At 40.7% G+C, this 19931-nt stretch overlaps 1 protein-coding gene across 1 annotated transcript; it reads right to left on the minus strand.

The window, feature by feature from the left end:
* Window positions 1–1077: 1077 nt before the first annotated feature.
* Window positions 1078–17283, minus strand: LOC125459023 (nuclear receptor subfamily 0 group B member 1-like). Its single transcript, XM_048544903.2, has 2 exons — window positions 16701–17283; window positions 1078–1389 (listed from the first exon to the last, which is right to left on the minus strand). Exons 1-2 carry the CDS (start codon window positions 17233–17235, stop codon window positions 1148–1150), a joined length of 777 nt encoding a protein of 258 aa, XP_048400860.1. The 5' UTR covers window positions 17236–17283; the 3' UTR covers window positions 1078–1147.
* Between the last annotated feature and the right edge of the window lie 2648 nt (window positions 17284–19931).

The following is a 19931-nucleotide window of genomic DNA, read 5'->3' on the forward strand; positions in this document are numbered from 1 at the left end:
ACAGAACTTTTTAAAAAATCATCCACAGGATAAGGGCATCACGGGCTAAATCAGCTTTTATCACCCATCCCTGATTGCCCAGAGGACAGTTAAGAGTCAACCACTTTGTTGTGTGTCTGGAGTCACATGTAGGCCATACCAGGTAAGGAGAGCAGCTCTCCTTCCCCAAACGACATTAGTGAACAGATAGGTTTTTCTGACAATTGGCAATGGATTCATGGTCATCATTAGAACCTTAATTCCAGATATTTATTGAATTCAAATTCCACCATCTGCCATGGCAGGATTAAAACCCAGGTCACCAGGACATTATCTAGGTCACTGGATTGATAGTCCAGTCATGATACTCTCGGCCATTGCCTCCACTGAGTATTGCCAGCATTTCACGTTTTCATTTCAGATTTCCTTTTTTAGGGGCAGTGGGTGTTCAGCCCACATTTTATAATTGCCTGGGCCTTGCAGTCTGATGCAAGGGGAGGAGACAGTGGGGGCAGGAGGGATGCAATCTGGTTTGAGGGATGGTGAAGAATTTGCTGCCTGTCACCTCCAGCCACCCTCACATTGTGTTTCCCCTCCTTCAATTAAAATCGGAGTTTCTGTGTCGAAATTAACAAGTCCTAACTGCCCATAGCTTGGTTTCAGACATTCTGTGTATTTGGCCTGGATTCGCTGGCCTAGAACTACTTTGGCACACAGTCAGTTTTCAATTGCTAAACAGGTGGCTAAGCCTCCTAGATGGTAGAAATGCTGCATGCACCCATTACAATGCTGGATGTGCATCAAACTAATGAGACAAGAATGCTTCACATTCTGAAACTGGGATGGACATTCCATCTCTTCTAAAATGAGGCCACTATATGTCCAAGACTCATGCTGTATATTCTGGATTGGCCAGGTAGGTGTGAACAAATTCACGGGCCATCATGTTTCAAACAAACACGCGGTAAAGGTAAACATCATATATACTTTAATGAATCCATTTGCCTTTCAGATAATGCAGGTTAGGCATATAATTCAGGCAGAATCATAAACACTTAAACGTTTGAAAAACACATTTGTAACAAATAAGTTAGCACGTCGAATAGAAAGAAAAGCACAATTGTCTTGTTTGTGGTTTAAATGTTGCGATATGCACAGCAAAGTGTGACTAACTCATGTACAGCATTTCCACCAGCAACGCATTCATTTGCACGTTCCCGATGAGTGGTCGGAAAAAGAGTTGTGTGATGACGGGTGCATTGATGCTCTTCAAGGACGTCAGTGCAAGCAGTATCTGGCTGAAACGGCTTATGTCCCGAGGGTGGGCAGAGTTGGTGTACTCAGTGAGGGCTCGCTGAGCTTCCTGCTGCAGGTACAGGATGTACTGTGGAGAATGTAGCCCTGATACATCTGCAGTTCAAAAACACATACACACACACAAATAGGTTAAAGTAATTGATCAGAGAAAATAATTGGGCTGTTTGTAAAATCCCGTAAAATAAAGTCAGAAATGCAGTGGCTAATTTGTGCATGTCAAGCTGCCAGGTACGGTAATTTGAACTTGGAGCTTCAATCACGATTAGTTGCACCACAGAGAAATGTGTTACAGTATTACAGCCTTGCTTACGTATTGCAGCCTTAGGATTCCAACAGCTCACAGAATTGAGTTCAGGAAACTCATAGGGGAATGCCTTAGCCTATTTCAATTACATTATTCTGTTCGATATACACATTGGTTTTGAAAGATGTGGAAGTGGAATCAATGCTTTCTTTTTAAAGCACCAAAACTGCATTTTTAAACAACTCATTCATGGAATATGAATATCATTGGCTACATGAGTATTTATTGTGACCTGAATTGCCCTAGCGAAAGTAATGGTGAGCCTCCTTTCTGTACCACTGAAGTCTATGTGCTGAAGGCACATAATGTTGTCAGGAAGAGGAGTTCCAGGATTTTTGATCCAGTGATGCTGAACGAATTGTGATATATTTCCAAGCCAGGGTGGGGAGTGGTTTAGATTTTGCAGATGATGGTGTTTACATGTATCTGCAGGCAGATGGTAAAAGTTGTATATTTGGAAAACAATGTGAAAGGAGCATTGGTGTGTTGTATGTCTTGAAGATTGCACACATTGCTACTAATTTACACTGGCAATGGAGGGGGTGAATGTTGATTGTTAGATGGGGTGCCAGTCAAGCAGGCTGCTTTGATATGGATGGTGTCACGCTTTTTGTTGGAGCTGCATTCATTGTATTTGGTTGGCTCCACGAGCTGGTTCGTTGTTTCGTAGGCGTTTCATTACCACACTGGGTAACATCATCTGTGCAGCCTCCGATGACGTGCTGCTGTGTTTTCCTGCCTGTTATTTAAACTCTGGGGTCCATTGAGCTGGATTACCTCATTTCCGGTTTTCCTTCGAAGTGGAGTGTATATGGGGTTGAGCTCTGTGTGTTTGTTGATGGCATTCTTCAAGGAATCACCAGGAAGGTACTACATGTCCTGACACACTCATCACGCTACCTTACACCAGGAACACATCTGAATTGACCACAAGACTCTTACGACCACTGAGCATCAGAGTATCACACAAACGCACATCAACCCCATGACATCTGCTCACCCGAACTGAAGACTCATTACCCGCTATGGACAGGATCAATGTCATATAAAAGATTCCCTGCAGAGACCTCGACAATGCTATTTCTGACAAACAGGAAGGAAGTTAACAACAAGGGTACACAAACAACAACTGGCTACAAAAAGACGTGACCAATACTCAGTCATCTCTATCCACGTGGATAAGGAGAACCACCAATTCAACCGGAACAACACCAAGATCCTGGGACAAGCACGGGAATTCCTAGAAGCCTGGTACTCCATGAAGAAAGCCATCAACAAACACATAGAGCTTGACCCCATATACACTCCACTGCGAATGAAAACCGGAAGTGAGGTAATCCAACTCAACAGACTCCAGAGTTTAAATAAGTGGTGGGAAATCATAATAGCACTTCATTTGAGGCTGCACTGGTGATGTTAACCAGCAGGGTAACAAAACGTCTGTGAAACAACAAACCAGCACGCCGAGCCAACCAACTACAACATCCACAACCCGGGTTACACATCTGCTCTAAAACCTTAGGGAGCTGCACTCATCCAAGCAAGTAGGCAATACTCCATCACACTTCTGATTGTATCTTGTAAATGGAGAACAGGCTTTGAGGAGTTAGGGGGTGAATAATTGACTGCAGAGTTCACACCGTCTGAGCAAATCTTGTATCCACAATATTTTTATGGCTGGTTTTTCATAAATCATCCTCACAGGATGTTGGTAGTGGGTGACTCAAGTATAGCCATTAATGCCTAGGGCCAATGGCTACCTTCTGTCTTGGTGGAATTAGTTATTGCTGAACACCTACATGATGAGAAAGCCACTTGCCATTCATCAACTCAAGCCTGAATGTTATCCAGATGTTGCTGCTTCAGGACTTGAAAAAGTGTGAATTGTGTTGATTATTGTAAATGGTCAGCGGATATCCTATTTCTGAGCTAAAGATGTGAAACACAATGGAATCTATTTTGACAAAGCATTTAGCATGTGAGGAATTGAGATACAAAGTAGATCAATCATTCATATGAACCAATGCCATGATGATTTGACACCAGTTCTACTTTTTTACCATTTTGTACTCCTGCCGTGTCCCTCTTAAATTTTTAACAGGTGAACCCATGTTCAATAGCAGGAATGTTTCCCATCAGGGCATTTTAAAGGGATCTACTTACTGGTGAATTTCCGATTGATTTCGTCTTCTGATACGACTCATTTTAGTCTTTTCAGAGATGATTTAATTTTTATTAGTACAACAATATGGCTGCTGCAGAAAGGCATTTTACTCACTTCAAGACTAATGCACAAACAAATTGATCCCTGGGATCATTGATCTTAATCCCTCCCCGAAATGCACCAAGGTAGAGAGAATGAACAGATGCAAGACAGAGCATGACAAGTTGCTGGAACTTGTTTCCAGAGTGTTGAGACCCCAAGTCCCAGATGGTATATGTTGTCAGTATTTCACTGATATCTGCCACTTAACAACAATTTTCACTTTATATGCAGAACAGAACAAAGACTGCATCACCTGTTGCTGTGAAGGTGACAGTAGTGATGAAGTTTTGCTCATTTGTTTGCTTCCAGGATAGTGCTAGAGATGTTTGCACCATTTTACCAACGTTCCATTCATTGTTGCATAAAGGAAACTCTCAGTGATAACATCACTTCCTTTTTCCAGAGACCTACTGGTAGAGTGAGCGTGAAGCTCCACTAGGTTTGCAGGTTCCCTATACTACAGTTTGTTATTAGCTTATGTCATCCACATTTCAACCAGCACAGGAAACCAAAGAGAAAATACTAGATGCAAAACCAACTGTTGACCAGTCAGGGTACACACACACACACACACATTTGATTTATTGTTGTTGTCACATGTACTGAAATACAGTGAAAAGTACTGAACAGAGCGCAGAATACAGTGTTAAAACTGCAGAGAAGGTCCAGAGAGAGAGAGAGACAGATAGATCAGAATTAACATTTGAGAGGTCTGTTCAGAATTCTGATAACAGCGGTGAAGAAACTGTTCTTGAATCTATCCGTAAGTATATTCAAGTTTCTATATCTTCTGTCCAATGGAAGAGGGTGGAGGAGAATATAACCGGGATAGGAGGGGTCTTTGATTCTGCTGGTTGCTTTCCTGAGGCAGCAGGGTGTGTAGTTGGAGTCAATGACTGGAGGGTTGGTTTGCGTAATGGACTGGGCTATGTTCATAACTCTGTGGTTTTTTTGCCGTCTTTGGAAGAGTGGTTGCCAAACTGCAGTATACATATAGGATGCATATACTGAAAGCTGTCCTGGTGGATAAAATGTGATGGAGTAGAGCATTGGGTTGTGCTTCCAATGCTTGCACTGCTGTAGGGAAGTCCTGCAGACCATGGCAGAGGGAGTGCCAGGATTTCGGATGGTGTGATACCTGCTGTATAACTTCAACATCATGTGGGACAGCCCTGGTCACCAACAAGCAGAAGAGAAGCTGGAAAATGCTACAACTGGTCCTTAGATGAGCAAGTACCAGATGAAAAATTAACTGCAGACCAGCTAGGCCATCACTCCAGTTGGCAATCACACACACACAGTTCTTATTGTTCAAGAAGCGATCCCCCAAATTTTCTTGGTCAGGACGAGGAACAATGAGTTGGCCCCCTTTCGTTAATTAATCTTGTTGCAACTGAACAAGGCAATTTAAAAATTACCCTGTCACATTGTGGATACCTTACTTGTAGAACAAATGAATTAAAGTTTTTAAAAGGAACCAACTTCTTGAGTTAACAAAACAGTAAGTTTATCCATTATTACTTGTGAGAAGAAACACTAATAAAATATACATATGCACAGGATAGAAATAACAAATGAACTCAACAAAAAGGTAAAAGCAGAAGATATGCGGTTCAGTCTCTGAGTCGTTGACGAAGAGCTGATATTGGAATGATGATAGTTCAGCAGAGTGTTTTCGGATTCTTGGCTTGGCAGGTGAGTTACTCTAGCTTCTTTCAATAGTGATTAACTGGCAGCACTCAGAGCAGAAGGGTTCTCCCTTTCGTCCTGCTTCCTTTTGACTGTCTTCTAGCAACCAGCGAGAGAGAATGTAGAAGTAACAAATGTGTAATTATTTCTCTGTGAACTATGCAAACAGTGGGCCTGTCTAATGGCTTTATACAGTGCAAACCACAGCATAGTCAAGGTGAGTCCATGGGCTGGAAGCAGCTGTCGGTGGCCTTGAAGGATGGCATTGAGCAGCTGGAAGGCTCATCTTTGGTCAGAACATCGAAGCAAAAGCAGCAGCAGAGTGAGCTGTTGAACAGATTACAGTAATAGCACTGACAGAGTACAGGGGTGAGAAGATGAATGCTCTTCATTTCAAAAATGATAAGTTTAATTCTCCACCGAGTCACTGTTACTTTCCTGGGATGGCACCTTGACAATTGTAGGAAATAATTTGCATAATTTAATGAAATTAGATTGCTGAACTGCTCTGACTCCTTCAAGCTCTCTTGATTAACGGTATCCAAAAGTGAGGCAGCAGTAGCAGCAGTTCAGAGCTGAAATGAGTTTCCACTATAAAAGTCAGACTGTTGGTTTTCAGTGCATTCCTACAATTGAAATTAAGACACCACCATGGCTGGATCTTACCAGTGTTGGAGCTCATCACCAACCTCCCCCCCCCCCGCCATTGGAAGTTATGAATTAGCTACAACATCTGCACAAATCCATGCACCACACTTATACTGGAATCCTCCATAATACCAGAATCCTCTGTTGTTTTTTCCTTTGCTGACTCACAAGATACGAGCATCACTGGCAAGGCCAGCATTTATTGCCCAGAGATCAGTTAAGAGTCAACCACATTGCTGTGGGTTTGGAGTCATGTGTAGTCCAGACCCTTGTAAGACCCTTCCCTAATGAACATAAGTGATCCAGATGCTTCTTTTTTTCACCCTGGCAATTGTGATCAGCATTAGATTCTTAATTCCAGATTTTTACTGAATTCACATTCCACCATCTGTGTCCCCAGGACACTACCCGGGTCTCTGGACTAACAATCCAGTGATAATACCATCAGGCCATCGCCTTCCTCTACATCCACTGTGCATACCCATCAATCTTCTTCTGTAGTCCGACCCATCAAAACCTTCATCCGACTCTGCTTCAGGAGAACTCCTGGGTGACCAATACTTGAACATGCTGATAACTGCACTAACTTTGCTTCTGCCCTGGCTATGCTCCATATAGCTTAATAAATGCCCACTGTCTCAGCACTTTGCAGATTCTGACAAGATACTTGTCTCTGAGATTTGTACAATGATTGTACTCTAAGATTTGGGCAATGGCACCCGTGTGTGTGAGATCACCTGATAGTGCACTTTCGACATCATGCATTTCTTGAGTTTCTCCACTGCCTGGCCAAGTTGTACCTCCAAAGGAACAAGGAGAACATTATGGTGAGGGTATGAGTCAACCCAGGGGGTTAAATAAAAGCTGCATGCTCACAAACATCTGCCACATGTAAATCATCAGAGACCATGGGATGAGGAAGTGATATGTGAGAAGTCATGCAAAACCATCCCCAACAGCTTCAGGACTTCCTCTGAGCACAGCCCCAGCAGTGGCTATTCTGATTTTGACTTAGCACCATCTCTTCCATGGAGTTCAGGACAGGAAGCTATGTCCATCACCCCTTCTAGTTCTTTGATGCTGCCTCCAGTTTTGCATCACCTCCTCCTGCAAAACAGAGAGGGAAGTGTGTCATTGAGTCTGGTACAATGTGGTTGGCTGGTGTGGCTATTCCTGGTTGACAAGCTGGCCTTGCGCAGAATCTGAAAATTGCAGCAGTGGTATGTGTGTGAGAGTCAGGTGAAACATACAAATGTCATGTCTGAACGTTGACTGAGAGACACTGCCGATGGATGAGTGTTTATAGGAGCACTGGTTTGAGCAGTGTAAGGTTCCTAGCTGTGCTAGTGGAGTTGACATTTGAAGATCCATCCATTGGCTTTGCCCACATGTGTGAACTTAGTGCTGCCCCGGATGCAGGTGCTTCAAGCTTGACCTCTGACCGTACTGTCCATGTCCTTCTGCTCCCACTGCCTTTTGGAAGGGTGCTGTGCAGATTCCTAAGTATAATGCACATGCAAATAAAGGAAGCGTATGAGATTTGGTCACAATAAGTGCTCTTGAACTGACAACCTACACCCTCGAATTTTAAAAGATGTGTTGGCAGAGATACAGGTTGCATTGTCTTAATCCTCCAGAATTTCAAAAAAATCTGGAATTGTTTCCAATGATTGCAATAATACAAGCACAACTTCGCTATTTAATAGATTAGCGAAAATGCAAAAGCAGAATTATAAGTCAGTCAGCTGGAATTTAACTTCGAGCCTCAGTAAAATGGTGCCCCGTGCATCTATTTTGGAAAGGCTTATCTGGTTCACTAATGCCCACTTCAGGGAAAAAAAAATTCTAATCCTTAGCTGGTCTAGCCTACATGTGGCAGAAGAGCCCACAGCATCTTCCTCACTTTTAACTGCCACTCAGTTCAAACAGCAATATCCACATTGTCTGAGAGAATGAAGAAAAGAGGAAGCCAGAGATGTGTATTTGGGTTTTCATAAAACTTTCAATTGGGCACCACAGAAGAGAAAACAGTACAAAACAGAATTAAATTTCATGGATTAGAGCCAAATCAAGAGACAAAGGATGTAGAAGTAAATAATATAGCACTGAAACAATTAGTGTTTGGTTTTAGTGATTTACAGTCTATTTCAATCAATTAGATAAAGGGACTGAGAATATTCTGTTCAAGTTTGCCAAAGATAAGAAGTTAGGTGAAAAAGTAAGTGATACAAAGTATTACAGACAGGTTGGGTGAGCTTGCAAAAATGTGGCAGATGGAATACAATATGGAGAAATTAGAAAAATGTCAAAAAACAGAGAGATTGGGGAATGTTTGCATTCAGAAGTACCAGTGTGCCCTTGTTGGATAAATTACAGAGAGTTGATATGCAGATATGGCAAGCAATTAGGAAGGCAAAGGTTTCTTTTGCCAAAAAGGCACACAGCTGAAAATCTGTAACTCCAATTATGCGGGACATTGATGGAGCATATTGTGTACACTTTTGGTTTCCTTACTTGAGGATGTACACACATGTCCTAGACAGAGCACAACAAATGTTCACTGGATTGGTTCTGACGTGAAAGGGCTTTTCTATGAAAGAGACTGACTAAATTGGGCCTATATAACCCTGGAGTCTGGAAGGTTGAGAGGGAACATATTTGAATCACATAAGATTATTGAGGGGCTTGACAGGGAAGCTGCTGAGAAAATGATATCCCTGGCAGGGAACCTAAAGCATGGAATCACCATCTAAGAATAGTAGGTTGGTCATTTAGTACTGAGTTGAGGAACCAATTCTCCATGAAAGAGTTCTGAATCTTTCAAATTTTCTGATCTGTACAGCTGTCGAAGTTCAGTCTTTGTAAATATTCAAGACAGAGGCTCATAGAGTTTGGATTTTACAAAATCTTAGAATCATCGAAGGATTGCTATACAGAAAAACACAATTCATTCCATCAAATCTGATGGGATTATAGTCGGCATGGATTGGTTGAACTGGAGGGTCTGTTTCCATGACTCTACAAGTTTGTGCTATCTCGGAGAACAATTTCACCGGTCCCATTCCCTGGCCTTTTCACAACAGCCTTTCAAATATTTTCCCCGCAGGTGTTTAACCATCTCTGAAAGCCACAATTTAATGCACCTCTACCATATTCGCAGGCAGCACCCTACAAATCCAAACACTCACTGGATAGAAAAGTTTTCCTCAAGCTAAATTTGGTTTTCTTATAAAATAACAGAAGGGTTACTGTTATGTGCCCTTCAATGCTAACCACCTGCTAGGTTAAGTTTGGGTTAGTTTGCTGCCACCATCCTCATTCCTTAACTGGGCTGAAGCATTTACTTGATTTTCAGTGAGGGAGAACAATGACTAATGAGCATTAAGGTTTTGAACAAAATGCAGTTTATTTCAGGATAGCGGCAGTGCTAGGATTGCGAACATGTTCTGTTTTTGAGTCTGCTCACAGGTTGATTAGTACCCAAGTCAGAACACAACACAGGACAATGTAAAATAGCAGTTCGTAAGTATAGGAAATATTTGTATTTTGGATCTATAACAGTGCACCCCCGGTGCGGGATCATGTTCATAAGTTGGATGTTTGTAGATCAAGGACTACCCTGTATAAATTAGACAACGTAACTCAGACTGATGGGAGATCTGAGGATATAGGTTCTCTTCTGACTTCGACGGAAGGAGCACAGTGGAAACCAAGTCCCACTACTTAATGAGCTGTGAATGTAACTCTGTTGTCTGTTATTAAAATAACCAATTTGTTTCTTTTCATTGCAGTTATCTATTGGAAAAAAAAACCTTTAAGCTGGTCTCTTTAATAAACTCAAAAGAAATTTGTTTATTTTTTAAGCATGCAGTAAAATGAGTTAGTTATTACCTAATCTACTATGTAGATTTAAACTGTAGCCCTTAATCCCAGACACACACAGATTTCTGCTCAGACAGGGTGAGATCGTATGGAAGAGCAGTTATGATTGGAAATAGGGAGGAAAACCCTGTTTTGGAGTCCACGCTAAAATAATAGAATGAAGGGACTTTCTCATAGTTACTTTTGACAAGACCATGCTGCTATCAGCAACAGAGTGATGGATGAGTTGTGCATGTGTGTGCGTGTGTGTGCGTTAAACCCTTAAAAGTCCTTATGAGATCAGAAGGTTGCATGCAGCAGCGTGCAGTGTAAAACATGAACTCTTTCAGAACCATACCTTTATACAGCATCTCTGCATCCCCACCACAAGGTTCTTTCCCCCATTGCTAACATTTTTACATTCAGGTGGATTATTAAATTTACAACTACCTCGTCTCTCATAAATTTCTGGCTGCACATATTCGTTTGGGAAAGAGATTTCACTATTTTCCCCAAATTTGTGCTCTTTCGACTGGGAAGTTTGACAGATATTTGACTTGAGCACTGTTTACTTGAATTCTGTCATTGGCCCTGTGATGTCTGCAAGTCATGACATGACTCACTGGGTTAATCTCAATCAGTTATTACTGGATGATTGTTCCAAAAATGGATAACGTCCCTGTCTGTACCTTGTACAATTCACTCAGCTGTCAAGAGAAGATAGATCACTGTTGGTCAGTTGCCTCTTTCCTTCCAGATTCCTTATCAAATCTATTGTCCTTGAACCAAACTGCACCAACCATCATGCCCACTTTTGCATCTTGTATTAGCAGTTTGTTGTTCTGGTTAACACTCTTCCTTTTTACATACATTATTATAATCTCTTGGACCTGACTGAAATCAACCTTTTTGTCAGATAGCGTTGCATCTCCGTACATTCTATGAAACTCAGGCTAGCTGGACCACTGATCTCCTTTAGGAATGCATCAGATATCTTTTCTTATGCTGATGGTCCTATTGCATTAACATCTTTTGATGAACAGGTATTTGATTCTTTTACTGTGTCTTACTTTGACAAATTTTCTGGAAGCACCCTAGAGTTTTCTAAATGCAGTGCTCTTTCTTTAATAGATGGACACAGCCAATCGGGTAAAGTAGTTGGTAAAGTTTTGCCTCACCTTGCAATTTCCACTCAAACCTTAAGACAGGTCCAGAATAGAAATTACATACGCTTGCGAAGCTTCGTTTTCCCTTGCAATGATATTGGTTCTCAGGATCTGCTATGTGATCTATTCCTTTAGTTGGTTTGTTACACATATCTCTAACCTAATACATTGAATGGATTCTGTTGCTTTTCTCTTATACGGCCGTCCATCTCCCCTCAGCATTTTTCTGTGAACCCTCCTGCTTCCAGCAGAATCTGAGTAGCTTTCGCCAAAGTTACATCTTCTCTGGGCTGTAATAAAACTGACAAAGATTCATCAGTACTTTAAATATTCATCAGAAAATTCTATCTTTTAAAAATCCTGAGTTCAAGCCTCCACAGACACAGTTTTCCTTGTAACTATAGGGAACTTATTTTAGGGATTCTGTAGTGTGTTGAACTCTTCTGTTAAATTGTGCTCTTTCAAGAGCTTTATTTCATGCATACTCTAGCTTTGCAGTTATAATGGAGGTTTCCCACTTTGTCATGGGGAAAATGGAAGTTGCAAGTGAAAATAAGAGCACATGATATAGAAACAGAAATAAACCATTTGGCTCCACAAACCTGCTTTGCCAGTCAATAAAGTCATGGTTAGTCTGTTTACCTTTCAAATCCCACATTCCTATCTAGCCCTGATAATCCTTGATTCATCTGCCTATCAAGAATCTATCCATCTCAGTTCTAAAGAAATGCAGGGAACGCCCCCCCCCCCCACCACACACACACACACACACACACACACACACACACACACACACACACACACACACACACACACACACTTTCAACATCTTCTAATGCAGAGAATTCCAAAGTGATACAAATTGCTGAGAGAAAAATGTTACCTCATCTTTATGGTTTCCGACATTCTTCAGTCAAAATGGAGATTTTCCAATTTTTTTAAAGGGCAAAATATGGACATAGCATATCCAGATAAATTATTGCAAGGTGAGGCTTGTGACCTTGATAACATCTTCCTGCCTGAACCGTGATTTAAGTTATGGATCTCTCATTCTTACAGCATCCTCAACAGTCTTCTTAATTTTTAATTTTTCTGTTAGACTCTGTTTACACTTTTAGATGGTCTCTTTGCTGCCTATGTCTTGCTTTACAACATCAGCTGTGTGACAACCTCAGTTTATATTGCATCTGTAGCTCTAATTCCCCTTCCGTAGCCATGCCTTGTTATAGCAGCAATACTTATTGTGATCTGGACCTTGTCTCCCTCTCAGCCTGTTCTGCACAGTCGGTTTCAGAAATATTACTTTATACAACAATCACAGCACAAAGAGAGACAACTTGGCTCTTCAAGCTCATGCCAACTTACTGCAAGAACAATTTAATAAGCATCACTCTCCCAGCCTTTCCCCACAACCCTTGAATTCTATTATTTTCAGATGCTTTTCATGTAATTCTTGCATTTTAATATTTCAATGTCTACGTTTGTGGACGGTGCAGTTTAGGCATCTGCATTTACAAGTCTATCATATTCTTGTCATCAAGGTGCTTTATGAAATGAATAAGAGCATTTTCTTCAGAGCTGACTTCCTTTGCTTAGACTCATACAAAACTATTTATTACTTACTTTAGCACCACATTTGAAGAGAGCTGAAATAATAGCCAAAGGTGATCTCACCCTACCTTGATAGACTAGCCTCTCAGCCATTTAACAGCCATCACCTCTCTGGCACCCACTGGGAATAATATTCATGACTGGAACTGCAGCTAGTCACAGAAGGAAGAGTGTTGTAATGGAGACAGAATCAGAGGTAAACTGGCAGAGCCAACAGGTTGTAGGTCAGGGCAGGATAAACTTAAAGGGGATGCTTTGGGGATATGGCAAGCAGAAGAAACTGCAATTGGATTCAGAGACCCAGTAAAGGAGGCACCACTTCCTCAAACTGGCCTTTAGTCCGTTTGGTGAACTGGCTTCACCACCCTGGACAAAATACCAGCAGAAGTGACATCAGGTCTCTTAAGTGGTCACTAGTTGGCAAATTAAGATCTATAACTGACCCACAGGCAAGTGGGATGCCTGACGCCTCCCCAACACTGATATAAGTGCTAGTAGGCTGGCATTTGTGGGTGACTTCAACGATGTCAATTATGTAGCCTTCCTCCCATGTGCCATATTTGCTTGGTTCACAATGGCTGTTTCACGAGATAACAAGGTGTAGAGCTGGGTGAATACAGCAGACCAAGCAGCATCTTAGGAGCAGGAAGGCTGACATTTCAGGCCTAGACCCTTCATCAGAAATGGGGGAGGGAAAGGAGGTTCTGAAATAAATAGACAGAGTGGGGGAGGCGGATTGAAGATGGATAGAGGAGAAGATAGGTGGAGAGGAGACAGAAAAGTCAAAGAGACAGGGATGGAGCCAGTAAAGGTAAGGAGATCAGTCCAGGGAGGATGGACAGGTCGAGGGGGTGTGATGAGGTTGGTAGGTAGGAAATGGGGTTACAGCTTGAGGTGGGAGGAGGGGATAGGTGAGAGGAAGAGCAGGTTAGAGAGACAAGGATGAGCTGGGCTGGTTTTGGGGTGCGGTAAGGGGAGGGGAGATTTTGAAGCTTGTGATATAGTTGTTTTTTTCAGTTATACCTATAACCAGTTCGTTTTGTCACACATATGATGCGTTCATTTGTCACACATATGATGCTATGCTTTGCTTAGTTTTAATTTGTGAAAGTTATTAACAAAAATTATAAAGGAATTCTTAATGCCGGCCCTTTCCTCATGAAATCAGACATTTGTAAACAAACCTTCCCCTTTCACGTTCAGCCTATTTACACAACTGCCCTGAAGGATGGCCTTAAAGAGACAATCCAACAATTATGCTTACACTCAAATATTACAATGTCTTCTTGATTCAAGCTATTTCAGAGGAAATCCAATAACAAACAAGAACATTTAAATCAGTCCTATCCACCAATCTATGCCTGAGTATACAATTAATTATACAATATCAATACAGCACAGGAACAGGCCCTTTGGCCCACCTAATCTATGCCAATCCCTAATCGTTAGTGCCCATATGCAGTTTCTATCCCTCCTTTCTATCCCTCTGTTCCACTCACATTCACATGACTAACAAGGAATGCCTTACATGTTGCTTATGTGCCTCCTTCCACCACTTCCACTGGTATATACTTGAACATAAGAAGTAGATCAGTTTGGCTTTGGTTGACACAGTAAGAATTCAGAATATTAACAAGGATGCATTCAGCAGTGTCTATGTGTTATTAAGAATCTCCATCCAAAATGATAGTCTGCTTTTTCTCTTCTGCATGACTGACTGCTAAATGAGCTTTTATCTGCACTACAATAACATTTGGTGAATAACCAATATTTTAAAGATGGAGAAGAAGGGAGAAGGAGGAAGGTGAGTTGTTCTGAAATTGGACTTGAACCATTCATGTTGTTTCTCTCTCCACAGAGGCTGCAGATATGCTGAATTTCTCCAGCATTTTGTGTGTTCATTTTAAAGCTGAGTCTTTGGGTTTCTACATGTTAATAGCACTGGGAAATCACTGCAGTACATCAGTGCAGTGTTTTGTAGAAAGCACATTTAAGAATGTGGTCAATCTGAATTGAAGGGAATGTAGGCAGAGAGGGAATGGGTGACCATCAAACAGAATTTTTTTCTGATGAAGGGTCTCGGCCCGAAATGTCAGCTTTTGTGCTCCTAAGATGCTGCTTGGCCTACTGTGTTCATCCAGCTCTACACTTTGTTATCTCGGATTCTCCAGCTTCTGCAGTTCCCATTATCAATGATATATTAGAGATGGATTTTAGAGACGAATGTGTTTCTGGAGATAAAAATGAATAAGAAACCTGGTGAGAAAGGCTGGAATGCAGGGCTGAGAAGTACCTAATGGGGCACATTTCTTAAGGTAAATCATTTCACCTACAAAAAGCTTTATATTCCTATCCAATGTTGATGCAAACCCCCCTCAGACTGTGTGACTGCAAACACTTATGTTCAACAGGACTCGACACATTCCCCAAGTGCTTTTAGGAAAGAATAGTCAAATTATCTCTGGAAGAAACATTCTTTCATAGAAATATAAGGGATATCCAGACCTCTCTCTGTCGAAAGGCTGCAAATGTTGGAGGGTAATTGAAGATGTGAAGGCTGAGTCTCTTGGTTAAGGATTTCAAGGGATATACACAAGGTTTTGCATGCAAATCTCCTTGAACAATGGAGAAAGCCTAAGGAACTAATTGGCCCACTCCTTTTCAAAAGTGTCTCATCCCCTGTAAAATATTCCAAGTTATCACACGTCTTTGGGGCTGACCAGTTGGGCTGCAGTAAGCTTTGATCTTGCACATTCCTCCATTCATGCACAAATTTATGACTGTAATGTCACTAGAGAGTACTCTCATGAAACTAAATGTTACTGATCTACCCCATCATGCACAAGACATCAGTTAAACTCAACACAGAACAAACTGTGTTATTTAGCATCAAGGTCTGATGTTGATTTCACTCACGTTAAATTGTTAATCTCCTCAGGCAACGTTTGGGATGTTCAAAGTGTTGAAATATATTGGCTCTTTGCTGGATATAGTGCAATCTGATATGTGAGCTGCCAGTCATGATTTTGCATATAGCCTTTGCTGAAAACACTGATACTAGCATGTTTCTGAACCTTCCAAGGTGCCAATCAGTTCTGAAGGCCATTATTTTTCATCAAGGTTAAACACTTTTGTTCCTTATCAAGCAAATTTCACAACATATTGTTGATCAGAACTATCTTTGAAGCAAAAACTCCTGTCCCTCGTATAAAATTTAAAGCAAACATTTCTAGTCACAATTGTAATTTGTAACTATAGTGCTCATGATAGTTTCCAGTATAGCATTACAAAACAGTTACATTGGTATGAGATGGTAATCCAGTCATTGTATTTCTTTAAAATGTGTTTGAATGCACTTCTATCATTTGAAATTTCAATCAGCAGTCATGAAGACCTACATCAATTTTTAATTCCTTAAAAGGTAAAGGAGGACAGGAAAATCTGCCAAGCGATTTAGTTACAGAGGTTAAACAATTCCTAAGGTAAAAGTTAAATGAAAGCTGACTTTTCTCACTCTCTCCTCTCCCTGACCTTTCCCATTCAGCTCGCTCTCCTAAGTTGGATTCACTAACGTCCATTTAACTGTAACATAAACCCATCTTCCTTAAGAGTTTGTGATTGTCAGCTTGTTACAAATTTTGAACCTTCCAGTGCCAGACAATTTTGTTTTCTTCTTCTCAGAATGGTCACTTTAACTGCAACTGAATTTGTTGTCCTCTACAATTCTCTACACAAGTGGCAAAATTCATATTTCAGGAATAATGTTCACACTTCAACAGCAATTTCGAGCATTATTACCTGGGTTCACTAAAAATAAAACCAAAGTTTTGGGTCAGGAGACTTCTATGGGACAGCTCACCTGGGCTGAATAAAACGATTCCCTTTAAGTACACATACTCCTTACTGCTGATATCAATGCTCCAGCACTTGGTGAGGAATGATTTCACTTTCTGTACTTCTGCAGCAGACGGTTCAGAGCTTGTTTTCTCATCGGTGCATTTTCCTTTCTGGTTAGTTAGAATTTCTTCCAGGATGCTTGTCTTTGATGGTTCAATCACTTCAAAATCCACACCTTCCTGAGCCAAGCCCAGCATGAAAAGGGCAGCCCAGCAGTTCTCCAGCAACAGCAGTTGGTCCGGCTTCAGCAGACCCCGAAAAGAGGGCAGGTTTTTAATAAAGTTCACTGTCTTCAGCAGAACTTCAGAAGCAGCCTTACAGGCAACATAAGGCGAGCCCAGTGCTACCTTCTGTTTGGATTCGTGCTTGCAGCTGCAGGTGGGTAGATGTTGATGTCTCTTGTGGTTTAAGATGTGGTAAAGGATGCTGCCTTGATTCATTTTATCATTTTCACAGTGACATTTTCGTTGAAGGGCAGAGTGAGAACTGAACGCCATCGCTCTGTAAAGACAGTAGCACCCTTGTCAACAGCACTGCAAGGAGTATCACTGTTTATGTTCAAGAAACAGGACCCTGATAGATCTTTTATACCCTGGCTGCCAAATAACCTTGAACAGCTCTGTAGCAAGTTCCAAGGTTATCACTGAAATAGTGAAGAGGTGGTTATGTGAAAATACAGGCATGGATCAGAGGCAGAGACAGAAAAATGACATGGATTGCATCTGAAATAACATAAGACGAGGTAATTACAAAAGTCAATGTTATAAGTAGGACTTGTTTGCTTTTAGTAATCTCAAGGGCATTGAAATAACAGAGACACTTACTGGTTGCCTTCAGACACCCAAGGCTAGTTAAAGTGAAATAGCTTCATTTCTTTTTGTCTTTCACAATTTCACTCGCAATTGATTGCATTCGTATAAAGTTCTGTAAAGAGAAATTCTGAACTACTTGCTGGCCACAGTCACTGCATTCATTCATTGTAATCGACAGGCTGCATTTCTGCAAAGTGAATATGTGTTATTCTGATGACCTATTTATCATGTTCACAGGCCAAACTGCCACCACTTTCTGCACTACATCATTCGGCTTTGCATTCACTAAAATTGATTGACTTCAAAGTTGTGGCAATTGAAAACAAATATACATTTTGAAACATCTTCCATTGTATAAACAAATAAATGGTCAAATGCAAAGTTATCACTGAACTGAACACTGTACATGCCTGATTAGCCATCAACAATTTGTGGAAAACAGATTACTCATGTAACATCAATTACCAATCAATGTAATAAATACATTCATAATGCTTATTTGAGAGTAACTAGAATGTGAAGATTTTTAGTTTAAGTTGGAAATTTAAACAGCAATGTAATGTGCTCATGAAAATTAGAACATATAAAGATAATTATGAGTGAGAAATACGCACAGCCCCATCCAGAGTAGCATGTAACTTCCTTAATAATATTGTGCAACCTTCACTTAAATGACCCCATGGGTTTTACCCCTGTATGCTGCCTGTGGTGAACCTTTTCAACTACTAATCTCTTTTAACATATGGAAGTGCTCCTGATGTCAAATCTGAACCTGCCTTGTATTTGTTGACAGACATGGCTACCATGCCCGACAATCTTTTTGATTCAATTTGGTATTTTGAGCTAGCTATCTGATGTGCTCTAATTGTAGTAAATGTAAACTTCTGTGCCAGTGTCATACATTGGGAGATGATAGGCTTGCTTAAAAGTTATCCAGCTTGGAAAAACAATGAAGTCATATCAGTACACACTGAATTATATTCTATGGTCTGCTTATGAGCAGCAGAGCAAAGAGAAGGATTGATGGACTCAGAGCTACAGAACCTAGAAGTCTCACTGTCTCGAGCTGATTCCTCTTCATCAACTTGAAGATAGTACCCAGTGAATATAGAAAACTAGGAAAAGAACATTTTAGTCCAAATTCAAAGATATTTAAAACTTTGTCACTGTTGAGGATGCAAGTCAACAATGAAACTACCACTGTCTCAGGTTAACAATCTCAAGAACTGAAGAACTTTAATGACTTTAAAATTGCAAAACATTTATTCTTCTTGTCCGTATCAGATTTTGTCCCTTTAAAAATTTATTTTCGGTGTTTGAGAGTGTGGAAAATGTCAAATGTTATTAGGTACTTGTCTGATAGTTCAGAACTTGAATATTGCTGAAAAAGTGAGCCATATTTATTGACTTTTTTTAGATGATACATTTGCAATTCTTAAACGTACAGCTGCTTGTGAAAATTCCTTAGCATGTATTCATGGTCTCCATCCTGTGCTGAGATCCACCTTTGAAATGGAGTAGTACACTGAGCTTCGTTTCCATGATATCCTATTGGTAAACTGGACAAGGGATTCTCTACAATTAGGTATTGCTAACTTATCTTCACTGGTCCTATAATCCCACCTGCTGTTATTTTGGCTGACCAACAACCATATTTTGCGACATAGCTACATGCTAAAAAGAAGTAAATTATTGCTGAAACCAACCAAGAGGGGATTAAAAAGAGGGGAACAGAATCCCCCTCCTCAATTTGATGTATGTCTGTATCTGAATGTTTTATATAAAAGTTCTGATGAATGAAATGAACTTTTGTTGTTCCACCCATCAGTGCCAATCCATCAGAATTAAATTCTTAGAGCTGTGATTCTACATCTTGTATATCTTTCATCAAGTTCAATGATAGATCTCAACTATAGTTTGTAAAGACTGTCAGTTATTAGCAAGCTGTGTTAACTTTGTAGGGCAACAATTTTTTATTCTTGTAAGTTCACAATGCGTTAGAGGTAACAATAGATGTCCTTATGATATGGAAATGTTAATGGAGAAGCCACCCTCACAATTCAGTGATGTAGATGCTAACAGTGTGGACCCAGTTTTTCCAGCCATGCTGACTGCCTCCACATCCTCTAACTGGGGAATACAATGCTGTGAAATCGCCTCTAAAAATCTCTCCCATTGAGAATTGAGTCAGTGCTTCTGAGACTATTGTAATATACACTGGGGAGAGAAATTGTCATTAATGGATTCAGACTCGCCATATGAATGAAAGGAGTGTACATAGAACATAGAACATGGAACATTACAGCACAGTACAGGCCCTTTGGCTTTCAATGTTGTGCCAACCTGTCATACCAATCTGAAGCCCATCTAACATACACTAT

Source organism: Stegostoma tigrinum, chromosome 15 (assembly GCF_030684315.1).
Source record: "Stegostoma tigrinum isolate sSteTig4 chromosome 15, sSteTig4.hap1, whole genome shotgun sequence".
In the NCBI taxonomy this organism is placed as follows: Eukaryota; Metazoa; Chordata; class Chondrichthyes; order Orectolobiformes; family Stegostomatidae; genus Stegostoma; species Stegostoma tigrinum.

Bases quoted from the DNA above. Each gene is read 5' to 3' on its own strand.
- LOC125459023 (XM_048544903.2), bottom strand. From the start codon at position 17,235: ATGGCGTTCAGTTCTCACTCTGCCCTTCAACGAAAATGTCACTGTGAA. The intron at 1,390-16,700 runs GTGAGCTGTCCC...TTTGAACTGCAG, and splicing joins AATCGTTTTATTCAGCCCAG to ATGTATCAGGGCTACATTCT.